We start from the raw sequence: 15,014 nt of genomic DNA on the forward strand, positions 1-15,014 counted from the left end.
ATTGGACAGAATATATCTATATCATTCATTTCTGAATTCCATTTTGTTTAATGAATAATCGATGGTTATATTCTATTCACACAAATATGGATTGAACTAGTTAAATTTGATTCTTTCTTTCTGCGTTGGGTCATTTTTGACAAGAAACCCTTATTGTTTAGAGAATTTAAAGCTATTTAAAGCAAAAAATATCACCATTTGTTGTATATTTCGTTTTTTTTATAATTTTTTATTCTGGAATAGCTCTGTTAATAGAGGAAGAATTGTTTATGAGAAAAGTTCCTCAGTTTTTATTAAATTTTCAATAAATAAAATACATTCAAAAGAAAATAACATCGTATTTTATCAATTTAGCTTTAAAAATTTTACATAATAGAATCGTTTTGGAGCTTTTAGAAAGTACATTTAGCTTTGACTTATTTTTTTTTAAACATATATGAAGATAATACTTGTTGGAGTTTCATTCCTGGTATCGTATTTTTAGAATTTAGGAAAGAGAATAGAATTTAAAAAGGAATTCAAAGATCCTTATTGAATCGAATGAGTGTGGCAAATAACTTATGTTCATCATTATCAAATAGTGCTAAAGATATTGACTCTTTTTCAATGAAACCATTTAGGTCTTTATCTTCAAGAGAAGGAATTATTACTACAACACGATTAAATAATTTAGTTTCTCCACCACCAAGATCACAAATCACTATTACTCCAAGAAAGTCACCTGAACAATTTTTAAGGTCAAGTCTATTTGATGAAAGTCCTTCATTATTATTTTGTTATTGTGATAAAGTTCGTAGTATTAACTTTTCTGATAATTATATTAAATAGATTCTTGCAAAATAAAACTAACTCAAATAGCTCCTCAAAAGAGATTCAAGTTCATTCAAAATTAATTCTTTATTAAATTTTTATGCATCTCGTGGTAAAGTGACATTTTTATTTACAAAACTTGGAGAAAAAGAAATATCTTCAACTAAAACAGGAACACCTCTTTTAAAAGGAAATACACCTTTTATTAGATTATATCAGTCATATGTATTAAATTGGTGTAACCGTTACTTAGATGAAATGGTAAAAGAAATTGAAAAATTAAAAGTAATAACTGGAACTTTAGATGACGTTGATATCAGTCAAGATAATAATAGAGAGTTTATGAAAAATTTTGGAAAGTCTCTTGTTAAGAATCTATCATACTTAACTTCTCATCAAAGAAGAATTATTAAAGAATTATGTTCTTATAGAGCTATTTCTCATGATCAACAAATAATCAAACAAGTATTTTCTTCATTATTTTTCCTAAGGTATTGTTTTCTTCCTTTGGTTAAATATCCTTCTTTATTAAAAATACTTCAAAAAGGAGTTTCTGAATGGATTTTTGAAAGAACAACATTTCATAGAATACCAGAAGATCCTATGCTTGATTTAAAAAATGTTCTTGATACTATCTTTGAATTTATTATGGAATATCCTAATAGTCTTGAAGTAGGAATGATAAATAAAGATAAACAAGAAGAGTCTTTGTGTAACTTGCTTTTAATTCTAAAAGATAATTTAAATATATTAAGTGCTTATTATGCTGATGGATTTGGAGAAATATTTTCTCTTGTGAAAGGAAATCAATACATAGGCACTTCAACAAGTATGTCATATGCTTTAGATGAAATAAAAGAATGGACAGTAACCAAGTTAGAGACAATGGCTCAATTGAACTTTGAACTTAAAATGAAAGTTCAACAAATGAGAGAAATAAATGAGAAAATCAAGCAAAGAATTGTCTTGACTTCATCACTTTTTTCTCAATAAATTGTTTGTATCTCAATCTCTTTATTTTCATACGTTTTTTTTTTAATAAAAAACAAAACAAAGAAATATTTCAAATGAATGAAAGAAATTAATAAAAAAACATGTTTGTGTTTCACAATAATGAAGATTGTTCATCAAAGTCCATTTCTTCAAAGACATTTGAACTTTGAACAATTCGTTCACTAGAATTTATTTCTAATGGAGTTTCAGTTGAATTATCAAAATCCCAAGATTGGTCATCAAATGAATTTATACCACTTGTTTTTCCATAAAGAGCATTGTTTTGATAAGAAAAGATAAGATGAGAACATGGTGTTTTAACTTTTCTTTGTCTAAAGTATGTTAGAGTGATTTAAAGAAATTAAAATAATACATAATAATAACAATAATAAAACAAACTTAGAAGACATTAATTTAGAAGGAGGTGGTTGAAGTTGAAGAGAATATTTAGGAGTTAAAACATGACTTTTTTGTTGTATTGGAATTATTTTATGATCTTCTATAGGATTTGTGAATAATGTAGTACAAATAGTAGTTTGAGTCATATTAGACTTATTAATTTTATCAGCTAAAAGAAGTACTAAATCATTAAATTTTCTAGACACAATATCAACTTCATCAATTTGTTTTTGGTCATAATTATCATTAGCTTTATACTTAACAATACAAGACTGTATTTTACTATTTAATTTACTAGAATGTTCATATAATTTTTGAAGATTATGACGTTGATTATCTTCAAGATATTCTTGTATTTTTCTTGTAAAATGTTCCATTGAAGGAATTAATGAGGTTATTTCTGATGGAAGATCATAGAATTTCTTTGGTTTATGTGATGAAATAGTAATAATTCCTTCATTAACATATTTTAAATAAAGAACATTATATTCTCTTAGTTCATTAGGATATTCATCAGACCATTCTTCTAACATTTCTCTTATTTGTTTTTGAATTCTTTGATTCTAAAAATGAAATTAGATTCTCCATTTAATAATAATCAAAAAAAAAACAAACTTTCCTCTTTCCTAATATTTCTATAGATGCTATAAAATCAATATCTGCAACTTGTGCCCTAAATGATGATTGTCTTTTAACAACATATTGTGTCAAATATAAACAATTTAATACTTCATTCTCTGATATTATTTTATTAAAATATGATTTAAATTTATTCACAAGTTGAATTCTTAATGCACGTGGTGCTCCTGGTACTTTTGAAATAACATATGAAACACTTCTCATTTGTTCTTCTAATGGAGGGCATTGGCTTTCATGAACAGAATAATTAACTATATCACTCAGTGATATTGACATTTATTATTACAATTTTATTGATTTTAAGTTCATTTTGTTCCAATAAAATACTTTAGAAGATTCTTTCCTTCAAAATGGTTAAATATTAAGATTACAACTTCAAATTAATAATCTCATAAATTATTTTCACTGAGTCTTAAAATTTTTTAGTCATAACGTTCATTCGTATTGTTTTTTATTTTTAGAAAAAATAATAACAAAAAAAAAATATTTTGTTATTTTAATTTGTTTTAAAAAAAAATGTTATTAAAAATATTATATTAAAATATAATAAATAATATTTTAATATAATAGAAAAGAATTTAAAACAGAAAATAATGATTTAATTGATTCATGAAAATCATTGTTGTGTTCACTTTATGTTTCGTGATTATTTTAGCAGCCATTCTTGTTTTACCATTACATCCATTATTTGAAAGTATCCCTGAGAAGTATTATTATAGTTCTCAATCAAATTACTTAAAATATAAAAATTCTAATAACCTTACCTTATTAGGATTAACTAATTCAAATAGTAAAATTGGCTCACAATCTTTTGGGATTCAACTCATTAAAAAACAAGATGGAACATATTCTATTACTGAACCTTTTGACCTCATTGAAGTAACCTCTCCAATTAATAAGAATATTAGCTTTCATGAACTTATTAATTTTGGTAATAAAACATATGGAATTGATGCTAATACTGGAATGATCTTTGAAATGCATCAAAAAACATATGTTGATGGTCATTTATATTATAATACTCTTATCCCTCGTCAAATCCTTCCAGCAAATGAAACTGATGAAGAACTTCCAATGAATATTAGACTTGGATTTGTTAAAGATTCAGTTATGCATGTTATTGCAAAAAATTATATCATTGCAGCTTTAGACAATGAATTTAGAGTAAGATGGAGTGATTGGAATAAAGTATTTAAGAAAGCAACATCATCATTAAAATGTTCTTCAATAGAATTTGGAAGTGTTTTATATTCACGTGAAAATTATACTTTTTCATTCATTCCATTTGACTGTTGTGTAAGTGGTGCAACTTCTGGATTTGGGTGTAATCAAATAGTTGTGACTGATGTTGAATATAATGAATTATATAAAGTTACTGTGCCACTTACTCCTAACCAACGAGTAGAAGCAGCAAAATTTGTTCCATATCATGAAAATGAAATTATTTTATTGGTTTCTGATCAAAACCAACCTAACCTGTCTCAATTAATGATTTATTCATTAAACAAAAAAATATTATTACCATTAACAACAATTAACGTTGGTGCAGCTGTTTCAGTATTTGAAATAATTTAATTATTAATTTGTTTTTTTTTACAAATTTTGGACTAATTATGCTTAAAATTTATTTTATTTGATAATAGAGCATATTTTAAACACTCTTTACATAACTTCTCAATATTCAAATTTGATAATTTCTTAATTATTAATAGACTTTTATAATTTCATTAAAACTTAACCATAGTAATCTCGTTTATCATGAATATGTAAGAAATCTTAGTTTTAATAGAATAAGAACATCTTATATTTTCTATTCTGACACTAAAAATATTGTTACTCAGTAAATTAATTTCGTAGAATATTAGAATAAGGTATGTCTCAATTTGAGGAATAACTATTAGAAGTTAAGACAAGTAAAAATTATTATTTCAATTAAAATAATTTAAATAATATCTTTGTTTTAAAAATACTGAAAAAAAAATTTAGTTATTTGAATAATGAAAAAAAAGGTTTAATTTTTACATAAAAAATACTACTCTTTTCAAAACAGAAAATCTTCTTTTATTGTTATTATATTCAGAAGAGGAATTTCAAATTAATAAATTAATATTCTTCGTTTAAAAGAATCAATTCTGTTGTTCCTTTTCTTTCTCTTCTTCTTTTCCTTTTGTAGCCTTAGCTTTTTCTTCTTCTTCCATACTCTTTTTAATTCGTGCAGCACTCTGAATCATTTTTTCACATAACATTTTACAATGATCTTCAAATCCTTTCTTAAAACTAGGGTCAGGACCAAGTAATCGATAGAAGAATAATGTAATATCTTGTTGTCCATGGGTAGCATCTCTAATGTCACATAAATAAGTTAAAATTTGTGAACATCGAACCATTCGAGCTCCGAACTGAGGTGGGTATTGAACAAAAGTTAACAACGAATCTTCAAATAACCCATCAGCAACCTTTCTATCAATTAATTTATAATGTTTTGTGAGATAAACTTTGCAATCTTCATAAGTCTCTTGATCAAGGAAATTGGCTACATCATCAACTAATTCTGGTGGGATTTTACTATTTGGATTCATAAATGATTAAATAGGATTTATATTAAGTAGTTTTGAAAAATAGACAACAATTGATGCGTTGGCATTTTTTAATTTTCTCTATCATCTCTTAAATAGATAATTTAGTTCTGTAATGTTTTAATACACTGAAGAGAATCACACTCAATGCTCATGTGTTGACATTGAGAAGACACAATAACAGTTTTGACTGGACATTCCTTAATATAAACCTTTTTAATACCAACACAATTTAAAATATTTTCTGTCCAACAATTAATTAATACTAAATCATCAACTACTCCTCCAAGTTTTATAACTTCACATTCCCTCAAACTGAGTTGTTTTAAATTTAGGTGTTGTAGTCCTTTTTTCTTATTTAAAATAATGTTGTTTGTATTATCAACAAAACAACTTGATTCTAAACATTCTAAACTTGTTGGAATAAAAATTTTACGTTTTCTTTGGTAGTTACCATACAGAACTAATGATGTTAATTGGGTTAAATGAGAAAAGTCATAATGATTAGGAAAATATCCCAATTTCTCAAAGAATACGAATTTTTTTAAACAAGTCATTTGACACACCATCTCTGGAAAATAGGTATCAATTTCTAAACAATAGGTTTGAGGAAGGACAGTTAATGGTTGGCAATCCGAAATATTAAATGCTGGTAAATAAAGTCTTTGGAGTTCTTGAAAGTCATTTACTTCAAGTTCACTTGAGTCAAGACGAATATGTCCAATTGAAAGATAAATTTTTCTTTGGACTATTAAGTTTGCTAATTTAATTGAAGTAGGAAGGTAGTTTGATTGGAAAACAACTGTTAATGATGGAAATTTTGTTTTAATTTCAATAACATCTTTATCAAATATAGAATACACTATTATATTTTTGCAAGTAGGATGATTAAGCAAGAGGTTATAATTAATTTCTTCATTTTTTTGATAAACATAAATGACTAATTTTTTTAATGCAAGTTGTTGGATTTGTGAAAGAAGCATTGGGACAAATTCAACAAGTAACTTTAATTCAGTTAATTCATCCATTTGGGTAAGACATTCAGTAATTATATCTGGGACTTTCTCACAAGCAATAACCAATTTTCTAATTTTTTTTAAATTAATTATATCCCAAATATTTCTTTTATTATCTAAATTATTAGAATTAATTGATATCCTCCAAACGAATGGATAAGATTTAAATCTTTCTTTTTCTTTTTGGGATAATGAATCAATTTCTTTTAAGTCATCAGTTTTAACACTAAGAGTTTGAAGGTTATTCAACAAATGAAAAATTTTTTTATTTAATCTACATGGATTAACTAAACAACATTGAGAAACATTAAAACATTTTTTATTAATTTGTATAAATTGAAATATATCAGTTTCACTTAAACTAAAAAACACAGTCAATAAAGATGAAGTATCTAATTTCATTTGTAAGTAATTTAATTATTAAGATCTATTCATTCATTTTTTAATCTTTTTTATTCTACTAAAAATATTAAATAAATAACAAAAAAAATTAATTTTTTGTTATTTAAATTACTTTTTTCAATTTTAAAAATTATCAATTAAAACTAATTATTCAAAACAAATTAAAAAAAAAAAGATTATTTCCAAGCCCTATTAACACGAATATTCAATATTACTCGTGAGTTTAAAACTTGTTTTAATCTTGCAAAGTCTTAGTAGATAAGACATTCTTTATGTCAATCTGTGGAGACTTGCAATAATTCCGAACAAAATAAAAAGATTTGAGGTTTAAATATTTAACCTAACCCTTAATTTTTAATAAAATAAATTATATAAATAATATAAATAGTTTTTTATATTATTATTATAAAAATATTAAAATTAAATAATAATCTTAAAATAGAATTTTCAATACCAAAAACTAAAAATAAAAGAATAAAACTAAAAAAAGAAGAGAACTGTAAAAAAGAAGAAGAAGAAATGAGTATTATTTGTTTTAAGTGTAAACAACCAATTGAAGAAGGACAAGTTATTAATGCATGTGGGAAAACATATCATCCATCTCATTTTACATGTAAAGGATGTGGTGAATTATTAAATAATAGTGAATATCAAGAGATTAGAAAGCAACCATATTGTATAGGATGTGCTACAGCCATGGGGATGTGTCGTATTCAAAAATGTTTTAGATGTGGAAAAGATATTTATGGACAAGTTATTGATATAAAAGGAAAAAAGTATCATCCTGATTGTTTTATATGTGATAAATGTGGTATACCATTCAATGGAAATAAATCATATGAAAAAGATGGAAAAATATATTGTCAATCATGTTATGTTTCATCAGAAGGATTACTTTGTTATGTATGTGGAAATATAATAGAAGGTAAATATAAAAGAGTAGGTGATAAAAAATTCCATGAAGGATGTTTTGTATGTAGTGTATGTGGTATTCCTCTTAATGAAAATTTCTATTGTAATAATAACACATTGTATTGTAATGAACATAAATTTAAATTAATGGGGTATAAATGTGGTTTTTGTGGTGAAATGATTGATAGAACTGATTCTAATTCTATTATCGCTTGTGGTAGAAAATGGCATGCTGACCATTTTAGATGCGCTGAATGTCATAATCCTTTATATGAAACAACTGCAAGAAGTTATTTAGATAAAGTGTATTGTCCAATTTGTTATGATGGAATAGTAGTGACTCACACTATTAATTACAAATAATTTCTTTTCTCTTTGAATAACACAATTTTTTTCTTTAATAAAATGAAATATTATTTTTATAATTAAAATAAATGTTATTAAATTTATTAAAAAACAAAAAAAAAAAAGAAAAACAATAAAAATAAGTTAGAGACAAAAATTTGTAAATAAAATGAATAATAATGTAACAATTATTTCCATTCAAATACAATTAAAGTATCAAGAATGAGAAATTTTTGCATTTTGTAATGAATTAATGGATTTTTACAAGAAGGATCAACATTATAAAAATTATTTATACCTTGGTGAATATATACTTTTCCATCTGAAAGAACCCAAAATGCACCATGACAAGTAAAAATAAAGCTTGTTTCTCTATTTGGATATAAAATCATTCCAACATCATCTTTTGGATTTGTTTTTTGAAGAGTATCAATAAATTGATCTCCAAAACCAAATACTTTAAAATTGTTTGAACGAATTTTACTACATTGAAATTTAGGTGAAAGTGGAACAAAGTCTTCTTGGAAAAAACCAAGAACATATCCTTCTTTTGTTGTAACAATAATGAACATATTTTCGTGACAACAAACTTTAGAATTAAAAAATCGAGATGACAATTCATCATATGTTGAGTCATAAATTACTTGATACGTATTAACATGGTATTGGGTTTTAATCATTTCAGTAACTAATTGAATTTGTTCTGAAATATATTCAGACAATAATGATAATTCTTTTGGATTTTGACCTATTAAGTTTGTTCCATTTTGTGTCTCTTTTTTCTTAGTATTTCTATGAGGTTGAAAAAGTGATGGAAGTACTTGCATTGATTTACGTCGAAGTGATTTAACTTCATTTAAATCTTTTTTAAATTCTTTTTGACTACCTAAACGAGGAGATGATTCTGCACGTGGTGTAGCTGCTTTTCTTTTAGAAGGATCATTAGGGTCTTGATTAAGTGAGACTAAATTAAGGTTTAAGGAAGATTTAGATTTTGTACTTAAGAACAGATGAGATGGTTTCTTTTCATTTTGAAGTAGTTGTGTTTTTGGTGATTTCATTAGGTTTGGTTGTTTTGAATAATTTCTTGATATAATTAATGGTGTTTTTTGTCGTTTTATTTGACTGTCTCTAGTTTCTGATACTCTTAGACTTCTAGGGGATGTAGGTGTTGTTTTATCACTTTGTTGAGAATCAAATGATAATCTTGTTGGTGGTTTGTTTTCTTTTAAGCTAAGATCTCCTAATGACCCTTTTTTCATTGCTTTTCGCTTGGCTTGTTCATTCCCCATTACCTAAGATATTAGTTTCAAAGTTCTTCTTTTTCTTTTTTTGGTTTTATTCTTGTCATGGAAGTATTTACAACAGAATTATTGAACTTTTGTTTTTACAATTTATTGGTATTGAGTAATAAAAAGAGTTTAATCCTTGTTTTCTTTTAATTCTTTGTTAAACTGAAAAGAAAATCCCTTTTTTGTCACTTTGATGAAGAAAAAAGGAAATGAAATTCAATTTGATTTCATGATGTCATTGGTTATTAAAGTAAGAGAGACAACATAATATGAATAACTAACATTAAAAATAATTATGTTTTTAATAAAAAATAAACATTAAGAATAAGTTTTATAAACTAAACACAAATATATACAAGAAGAATATATTGAAGTATTTATTAAAATCTATTTGAATAAAACTGAATAATGCCACCAATTTATTAATGAAAAAAAATAATTCTATAGACTGTAAGTAATCAAGAATATAGAAGGGGAATTATAAAATAATGAGAAATTAAGACAAGATACTAAACCAACAATAATTAAAGTATAGTAAATAAGCAGATAGAACAAATTAATAAACATTGAATTAATTTTTATATATCAAAAGCTTATTCAACTTTATTATGACTTTCATTAACTCATTAAAAAAAAGAAGATGATGACAAGAATTATTTAAGATTTACAAGAAACATCAAAATAAAATTATTTATCAATAATACTAAATAATTTTCAAATACTTAATAAAATTATAAATAGAATGTACTATTACAACAATAAAATAGACTCAATATAACATTCAAAATTTATTCTTTTTTATTTCAAATAACTCATATTTCATATTTTCATTTACAATGATTCTTTGTGAACTGAAATGTTGTTTTCAATAAGTGAATTTTTATTCCTTTATATTCAAATGAATATTGTTTTTTTGTTCATAATATGAATATGTTTCATCATTTTATAAATATTTCTCACTTCTTTTTAATTTATTATTTGTTTATTCATTATTTCATTTCAATATTGGTGTTGAATATATTTTTATTTATAAATGTCTTTATTTCTTATAATTTTATTCCTTTTCTTTAACTTATTCATTTTCTTTTTATCATATTTTCATTTCTATTTCTTCTTATTCATTTGTATTCTTTAATTATTCATTTTTATTCTCTAATTATTGATGTATTACATTTCATTTTATCATTATCTGAATCAAATAATATATCAGATATTCTTCTATTTATTTTACTTCTTCATTTCTCTTCTTTCAATATTTTCACTCTTCTTCATCGCAAAATAATCATTCTATTTTCTATTCTTCTTTCAATTGACTATTAATTTAATACAAATCATCTCTATTAATATTCTTTAAGGTATTTCTTCTAGAAGTTTAATTTAAACATTTATCTTCATTTTTATCATTATAATTAAAAATTTGATTTTCATAATATTAAGAAGAGGTATTTAAATTTAAACAAAAATTTCTATTATTTAGAGAAGTTTATTTAATTAATTGAGAGTAAAAACGAAAGAAAAAAAACAAATAACCAAAGAAAAGTAGAATGAGCAGATTTGAAAAATGAGAATTATAATTCATCCTTTTGTGGGATTGACATTTCTCCACACAAGTCCTTTTCCATTAATTCTTTAATTTGAGATACTTTAAGTCCTCTTCCAATCAAATTAGCCATTTTTGTAAATGCAGCTGAAACAGTCATATCTCTACCATTGACAACATGAGCAGCTTTTAATCCAGAACCTGCAGCATAAGAATCCATATTAACATTACCATTACCACATTGGGTAGTATCTACTAATACAATTCCTTTTTGATCAGCATATTGTAATGCTGAAACAAAATCTTTATTTTCAGGAGCATTTCCTTCTCCAAAGGCTTGAATAACAATTCCTTTAACACCAGAGTCAACAATACTTCTAACAGTTTTTCCTGTAATTCCTGGATATAATGTTAAAACAGCTACATCTTTACTCATAACAGGGTGATAAACCATTGGTCCTTTGGGTTGTTGAAGGACAAAAGGTTTAGCTAATTCAATTCTAAGATCAAGTTTAGCTAATGCAGGATAATTTACTGATGAAAAACCTCTTAAAGAATTAGCAGAAGTCTTAGTTACTCTATTTCCTCTTAATAATAACCCACCAAATACTAATACAACTTCAGGAACATTAAGATGAGCAGCAACTTTTAATGATGAAATTAAATTATTTTTAGCGTCTGTGTATGGTTCAGAAATTGGTATTTGAGAACCAGTAACAACAATTGTTTTACTTAAATTTTCAAACATAAAAGATAATGCACTTGCAGTATATTGCATTGTATCAGTTCCATGTAATACAACAAATCCATCATAATTTTTATAATGTGCATTAATAACATCTCCTATTCTTGTCCAATCTGATGGTGACATACTTGATGAATCTAATAAAGGATCTAATTCTACAATATCATATGTAACTGCAGTTTCACTTTGAATTTCACTCATACCTCTTAATACATCTCCCATATATCCTTTTCTTGGTTCTAATCCATTTTTTCCTTTTAACATACCTATAGTACCTCCTGTATAAATAATTAATACTTTACTCCCTGTAGCTTTTTTACTCCATTTACCAACATCTGACCATTTATATTTTTTTGTTATTTTACCTCCATTACAATTCAGTAATAATCCAAATAATATAATCAATGAAATAATCTTCATTATTTCGTTTATTAAATTATGATTTTTATAGTTCTTTTTTCATGATTTTTTATTATTATTTTTTTTTTTTTTGTTTTTTTACTATTTTATTTTTAGATATTTTTTGATTGAATATTTTTGAACTACTTTTGAATAGTTTTGTTATTATTTATGTTTAATCTAAAAATATCTAAAAATAAAAAATCATTTAAAACTATAAAATAATATTTTTAGTTAAAACAAAAAATATATGGAAATTTAAAGAAATTTTGTTAATTTTTTTTTTTATTTTCCAATTTTTTTTCCTTAAAATAAAAAGAAAAACTAAAAAAAGAACACAAAACTGACAAAAGATTGTTCATGAGCAAAGTCAACCTTCGTGGTAAAAGACTGTCTAATATTCCATCAAATATACCACGTGATGTAAGTTTTTTAGATATTAGTTTAAATAAGTTAGATAGAGTTCCATCTGACTTATCATCAATGACAAATTTAACAAAGGTATCAATATCATTCAATAAATTTACTTCATTAACTTCATTATATAAATTAAAGTCATTAGTAAATGTTGAAAATAACTTAAATCCTATTTCAGTCATTGATAAAGGTTTATCAAAGTTGACTAATCTTAAAGTATTAGTTTGTAATAAAAATACAATTAATACAATCCAAGAAGGTACTTTTGCACCAGAATTAACTACAATTTCATTAGAAATGAATTTTATTACAACAATACCAATATCTTTTGGTTTAATGCATCATTTAAAACAAATTACTTTTGCAGGAAATTGTTTAATGTCTTTTCCTGTAGCATTAACAAATATTAGTTCATTAAGTTCATTAAATCTTAATGACAATGTTATTAAAGTTATTCCTGAGTCTATTACTAATATGTGTTCATTGGTTAAATTAATGATGAACGATAATGAACTTACTATTATTCCAATGGAACTTTTTACAATGCCTTCTTTACAGTCAATCCAATTTAATAAGAATCGTATAACAAGTTTACCTGATATTCCTTTCTTAAAAGAATGTCATTTGGAAGAGTTAATATTAAATAATAATCATATTGGTTCAATTACTTCTTCAATAACAAATTTAAGTTCATTAAGAAATTTTGAATGTGAAAATAATAATATATCAACTCTTCCTTGTTTAACAACACTTACAGCATTAACTCAATTAAATTTATCGAATAATTCATTTTCAACTATAGTCTCTTTACCTCCAAATTTAAAATCATTATATTTACCTTTTAATGAATTAGTAGAGTTATGTCTTCCATTACCATCTACTCTTACTGAATTATTATTAGATAATAATAAACTTCTTTCTCCTCCATTATTATCTACGTTATCTAATCTTCGTTCATTAAATCTTTCTGCTAATCAAATCTCTTCTTTTCCTAATGAAATTACTATTTTAACCGCCTTAACCGCACTTAATCTCACAAGTAATTGTCTTTCTTTATTACCTGAAGTTAATACTGAACATCTTCACGTACAAAAATTTAATGCCTCTTTTAATCATTTCATTACTTTACCTAATTCATTACTTTCTATGACTTCATTAACATCACTAGAATTAACTGATAATAACCTTCTAATTATTCCATCAAATTTTACTGTATTAATTCATCTTCGTTATCTCTCATTATCATCAAATAACTTAACTACTTTTCCTATTCAAATATGTAACTTTAGTAAATTACAAGCACTAATTATTTCAAATAATAATTTATATGAACTACCATCTCAACTTACTTCATTATCAACTTTAACTACATTGGATCTTTCTTTTAATCATTTAAATTCTATTGATGTAGTAACTCATTTAATTCACTTACAGTGTCTTGATGTTTCTTCAAATGATCTTGTATTACTTCCTGAAGGATTAACAAAACTCTCTTCATTGATTTTTCTGAATCTCTCGGAAAATAAAATTATCTCAGTAAATAAGTTATTACTAAAACCTTCTTTATTCCTTAATTTAACAAATAACCAAATTACTTCTATTGGAGATATTGATGAAGATCAATTTGTATTAACTAATTTTGATTGTAATCCATTTAAACAACATCATACCACTGAAGAAGGAAGGAATTTATCAAAAACTAATTCAAGTCTATTTAAAATTACTGTAGCACATGCAGAAATGACTGGATTACGTCCAACTTATGAAGACTCACTTGAACTTGTTCCTAATTTTATGGATAAAAAAGGAAGGAGTTTCACTGCTGTGTATGATGGTCATTCAGGACAAATATGCCCTAATTATGTTGCAAAACGATTTCATTGTGTAATTGAAATTTGTTTAAATGAAGGATTAGCTCCAGTAAATGCTTTAAAAGAAGGGTTTAATAGAATGCAAGAAGAAATTGTACAAAAAGGAATAGAAGATGGATGTACTGCTGTTGTAGTAATGATTCTAGATATGAAAATGTATGTTGCATGGGCAGGAGATTCTAGGGCTGTTTTATGTCGTGGAGGTAAAGCAATTCAATTATCTGAAGATCATAAACCAAATGGAACATGTGAAAGAGAAAGAATTATTAGAATGGGTGGACATGTTTTTGCAGGAAGAGTTAATGGAGAATTAGCTATTTCACGTTCATTTGGTGATATACAAAATTCACCTATTGTTTCTGCTGTTCCAGAAATACGAGAATATGATATTATGGCAAATGATGAATTTGTTATTGTAGCATGTGATGGAGTTTGGGATGTAGTTAGTAATCAAAAAGCTGTTGATATTATTAAAACATCCAAATCGTTAAGTATAGGTTCTGTAAGATTAAGAGATTTTGCTTACAGCATGGGTTCTCAAGATAATATTACTTGTGCTGTTGTAACTGTTCCTTTTTGTTATTAAAATTAGAATATATTAATTTTAATTCTTTTTTATTTTTAAATATTGAACTTTTATTTAAAAAAAGTATTAAAA

At 24.9% G+C, this 15,014-nt stretch overlaps 9 protein-coding genes across 9 annotated transcripts; 4 read left to right on the forward strand and 5 right to left on the reverse strand.

Moving 5' to 3' along the window:
* Positions 1-540: 540 nt before the first annotated feature.
* On the forward strand, positions 541-1,803 carry EHI_050670 (uncharacterized protein; the record flags this gene model as incomplete). The annotated part of the gene is made up of 2 exons (XM_651501.1): positions 541-789; positions 859-1,803. The coding sequence occupies 2 exons, from the start codon at positions 541-543 to the stop codon at positions 1,801-1,803; spliced, it is 1,194 nt and encodes a 397-aa protein (XP_656593.1).
* A 112-nt stretch (positions 1,804-1,915) lies between these two features.
* On the reverse strand, positions 1,916-3,117 carry EHI_050680 (uncharacterized protein; the record flags this gene model as incomplete). Its single annotated transcript, XM_651500.1, has 3 exons — positions 1,916-2,135; positions 2,203-2,765; positions 2,818-3,117. The coding sequence occupies 3 exons, from the start codon at positions 3,115-3,117 to the stop codon at positions 1,916-1,918; spliced, it is 1,083 nt and encodes a 360-aa protein (XP_656592.1).
* A 333-nt stretch (positions 3,118-3,450) lies between these two features.
* Positions 3,451-4,416, forward strand: EHI_050690 (uncharacterized protein; the record flags this gene model as incomplete). Its single annotated transcript, XM_651499.1, has 1 exon — positions 3,451-4,416. The coding sequence occupies one exon, from the start codon at positions 3,451-3,453 to the stop codon at positions 4,414-4,416; it is 966 nt and encodes a 321-aa protein (XP_656591.1).
* Positions 4,417-4,967: 551 nt separating this feature from the next.
* Positions 4,968-5,420, reverse strand: EHI_050700 (uncharacterized protein; the record flags this gene model as incomplete). Its single annotated transcript, XM_651498.1, has 1 exon — positions 4,968-5,420. One exon carries the CDS (start codon positions 5,418-5,420, stop codon positions 4,968-4,970), a length of 453 nt encoding a protein of 150 aa, XP_656590.1.
* Positions 5,421-5,521: 101 nt separating this feature from the next.
* On the reverse strand, positions 5,522-6,835 carry EHI_050710 (uncharacterized protein; the record flags this gene model as incomplete). The annotated part of the gene is made up of 1 exon (XM_651497.1): positions 5,522-6,835. The coding sequence occupies one exon, from the start codon at positions 6,833-6,835 to the stop codon at positions 5,522-5,524; it is 1,314 nt and encodes a 437-aa protein (XP_656589.1).
* Positions 6,836-7,354: 519 nt separating this feature from the next.
* Positions 7,355-8,110, forward strand: EHI_050720 (paxillin, putative; the record flags this gene model as incomplete). The annotated part of the gene is made up of 1 exon (XM_651496.1): positions 7,355-8,110. The coding sequence occupies one exon, from the start codon at positions 7,355-7,357 to the stop codon at positions 8,108-8,110; it is 756 nt and encodes a 251-aa protein (XP_656588.1).
* Positions 8,111-8,280: 170 nt separating this feature from the next.
* On the reverse strand, positions 8,281-9,384 carry EHI_050730 (uncharacterized protein; the record flags this gene model as incomplete). The annotated part of the gene is made up of 1 exon (XM_651495.1): positions 8,281-9,384. The coding sequence occupies one exon, from the start codon at positions 9,382-9,384 to the stop codon at positions 8,281-8,283; it is 1,104 nt and encodes a 367-aa protein (XP_656587.1).
* Positions 9,385-10,930: 1,546 nt separating this feature from the next.
* Positions 10,931-12,094, reverse strand: EHI_050740 (L-asparaginase, putative). Its single transcript, XM_651494.2, has one exon. The coding sequence runs from the start codon at positions 12,087-12,089 to the stop codon at positions 10,953-10,955; it is 1,137 nt and encodes a 378-aa protein (XP_656586.1). The 5' UTR covers positions 12,090-12,094; the 3' UTR covers positions 10,931-10,952.
* Positions 12,095-12,428: 334 nt separating this feature from the next.
* Positions 12,429-14,942, forward strand: EHI_050750 (leucine rich repeat / protein phosphatase 2C domain containing protein; the record flags this gene model as incomplete). The annotated part of the gene is made up of 1 exon (XM_651493.1): positions 12,429-14,942. One exon carries the CDS (start codon positions 12,429-12,431, stop codon positions 14,940-14,942), a length of 2,514 nt encoding a protein of 837 aa, XP_656585.1.
* Positions 14,943-15,014: the final 72 nt, after the last annotated feature.

The sequence above is a fragment of the Entamoeba histolytica genome, genomic scaffold (genome assembly GCF_000208925.1).
Source record: "Entamoeba histolytica HM-1:IMSS scf_1104750517063 genomic scaffold, whole genome shotgun sequence".
Lineage (NCBI taxonomy): Eukaryota > Evosea > Mastigamoebida > Endamoebidae > Entamoeba > Entamoeba histolytica.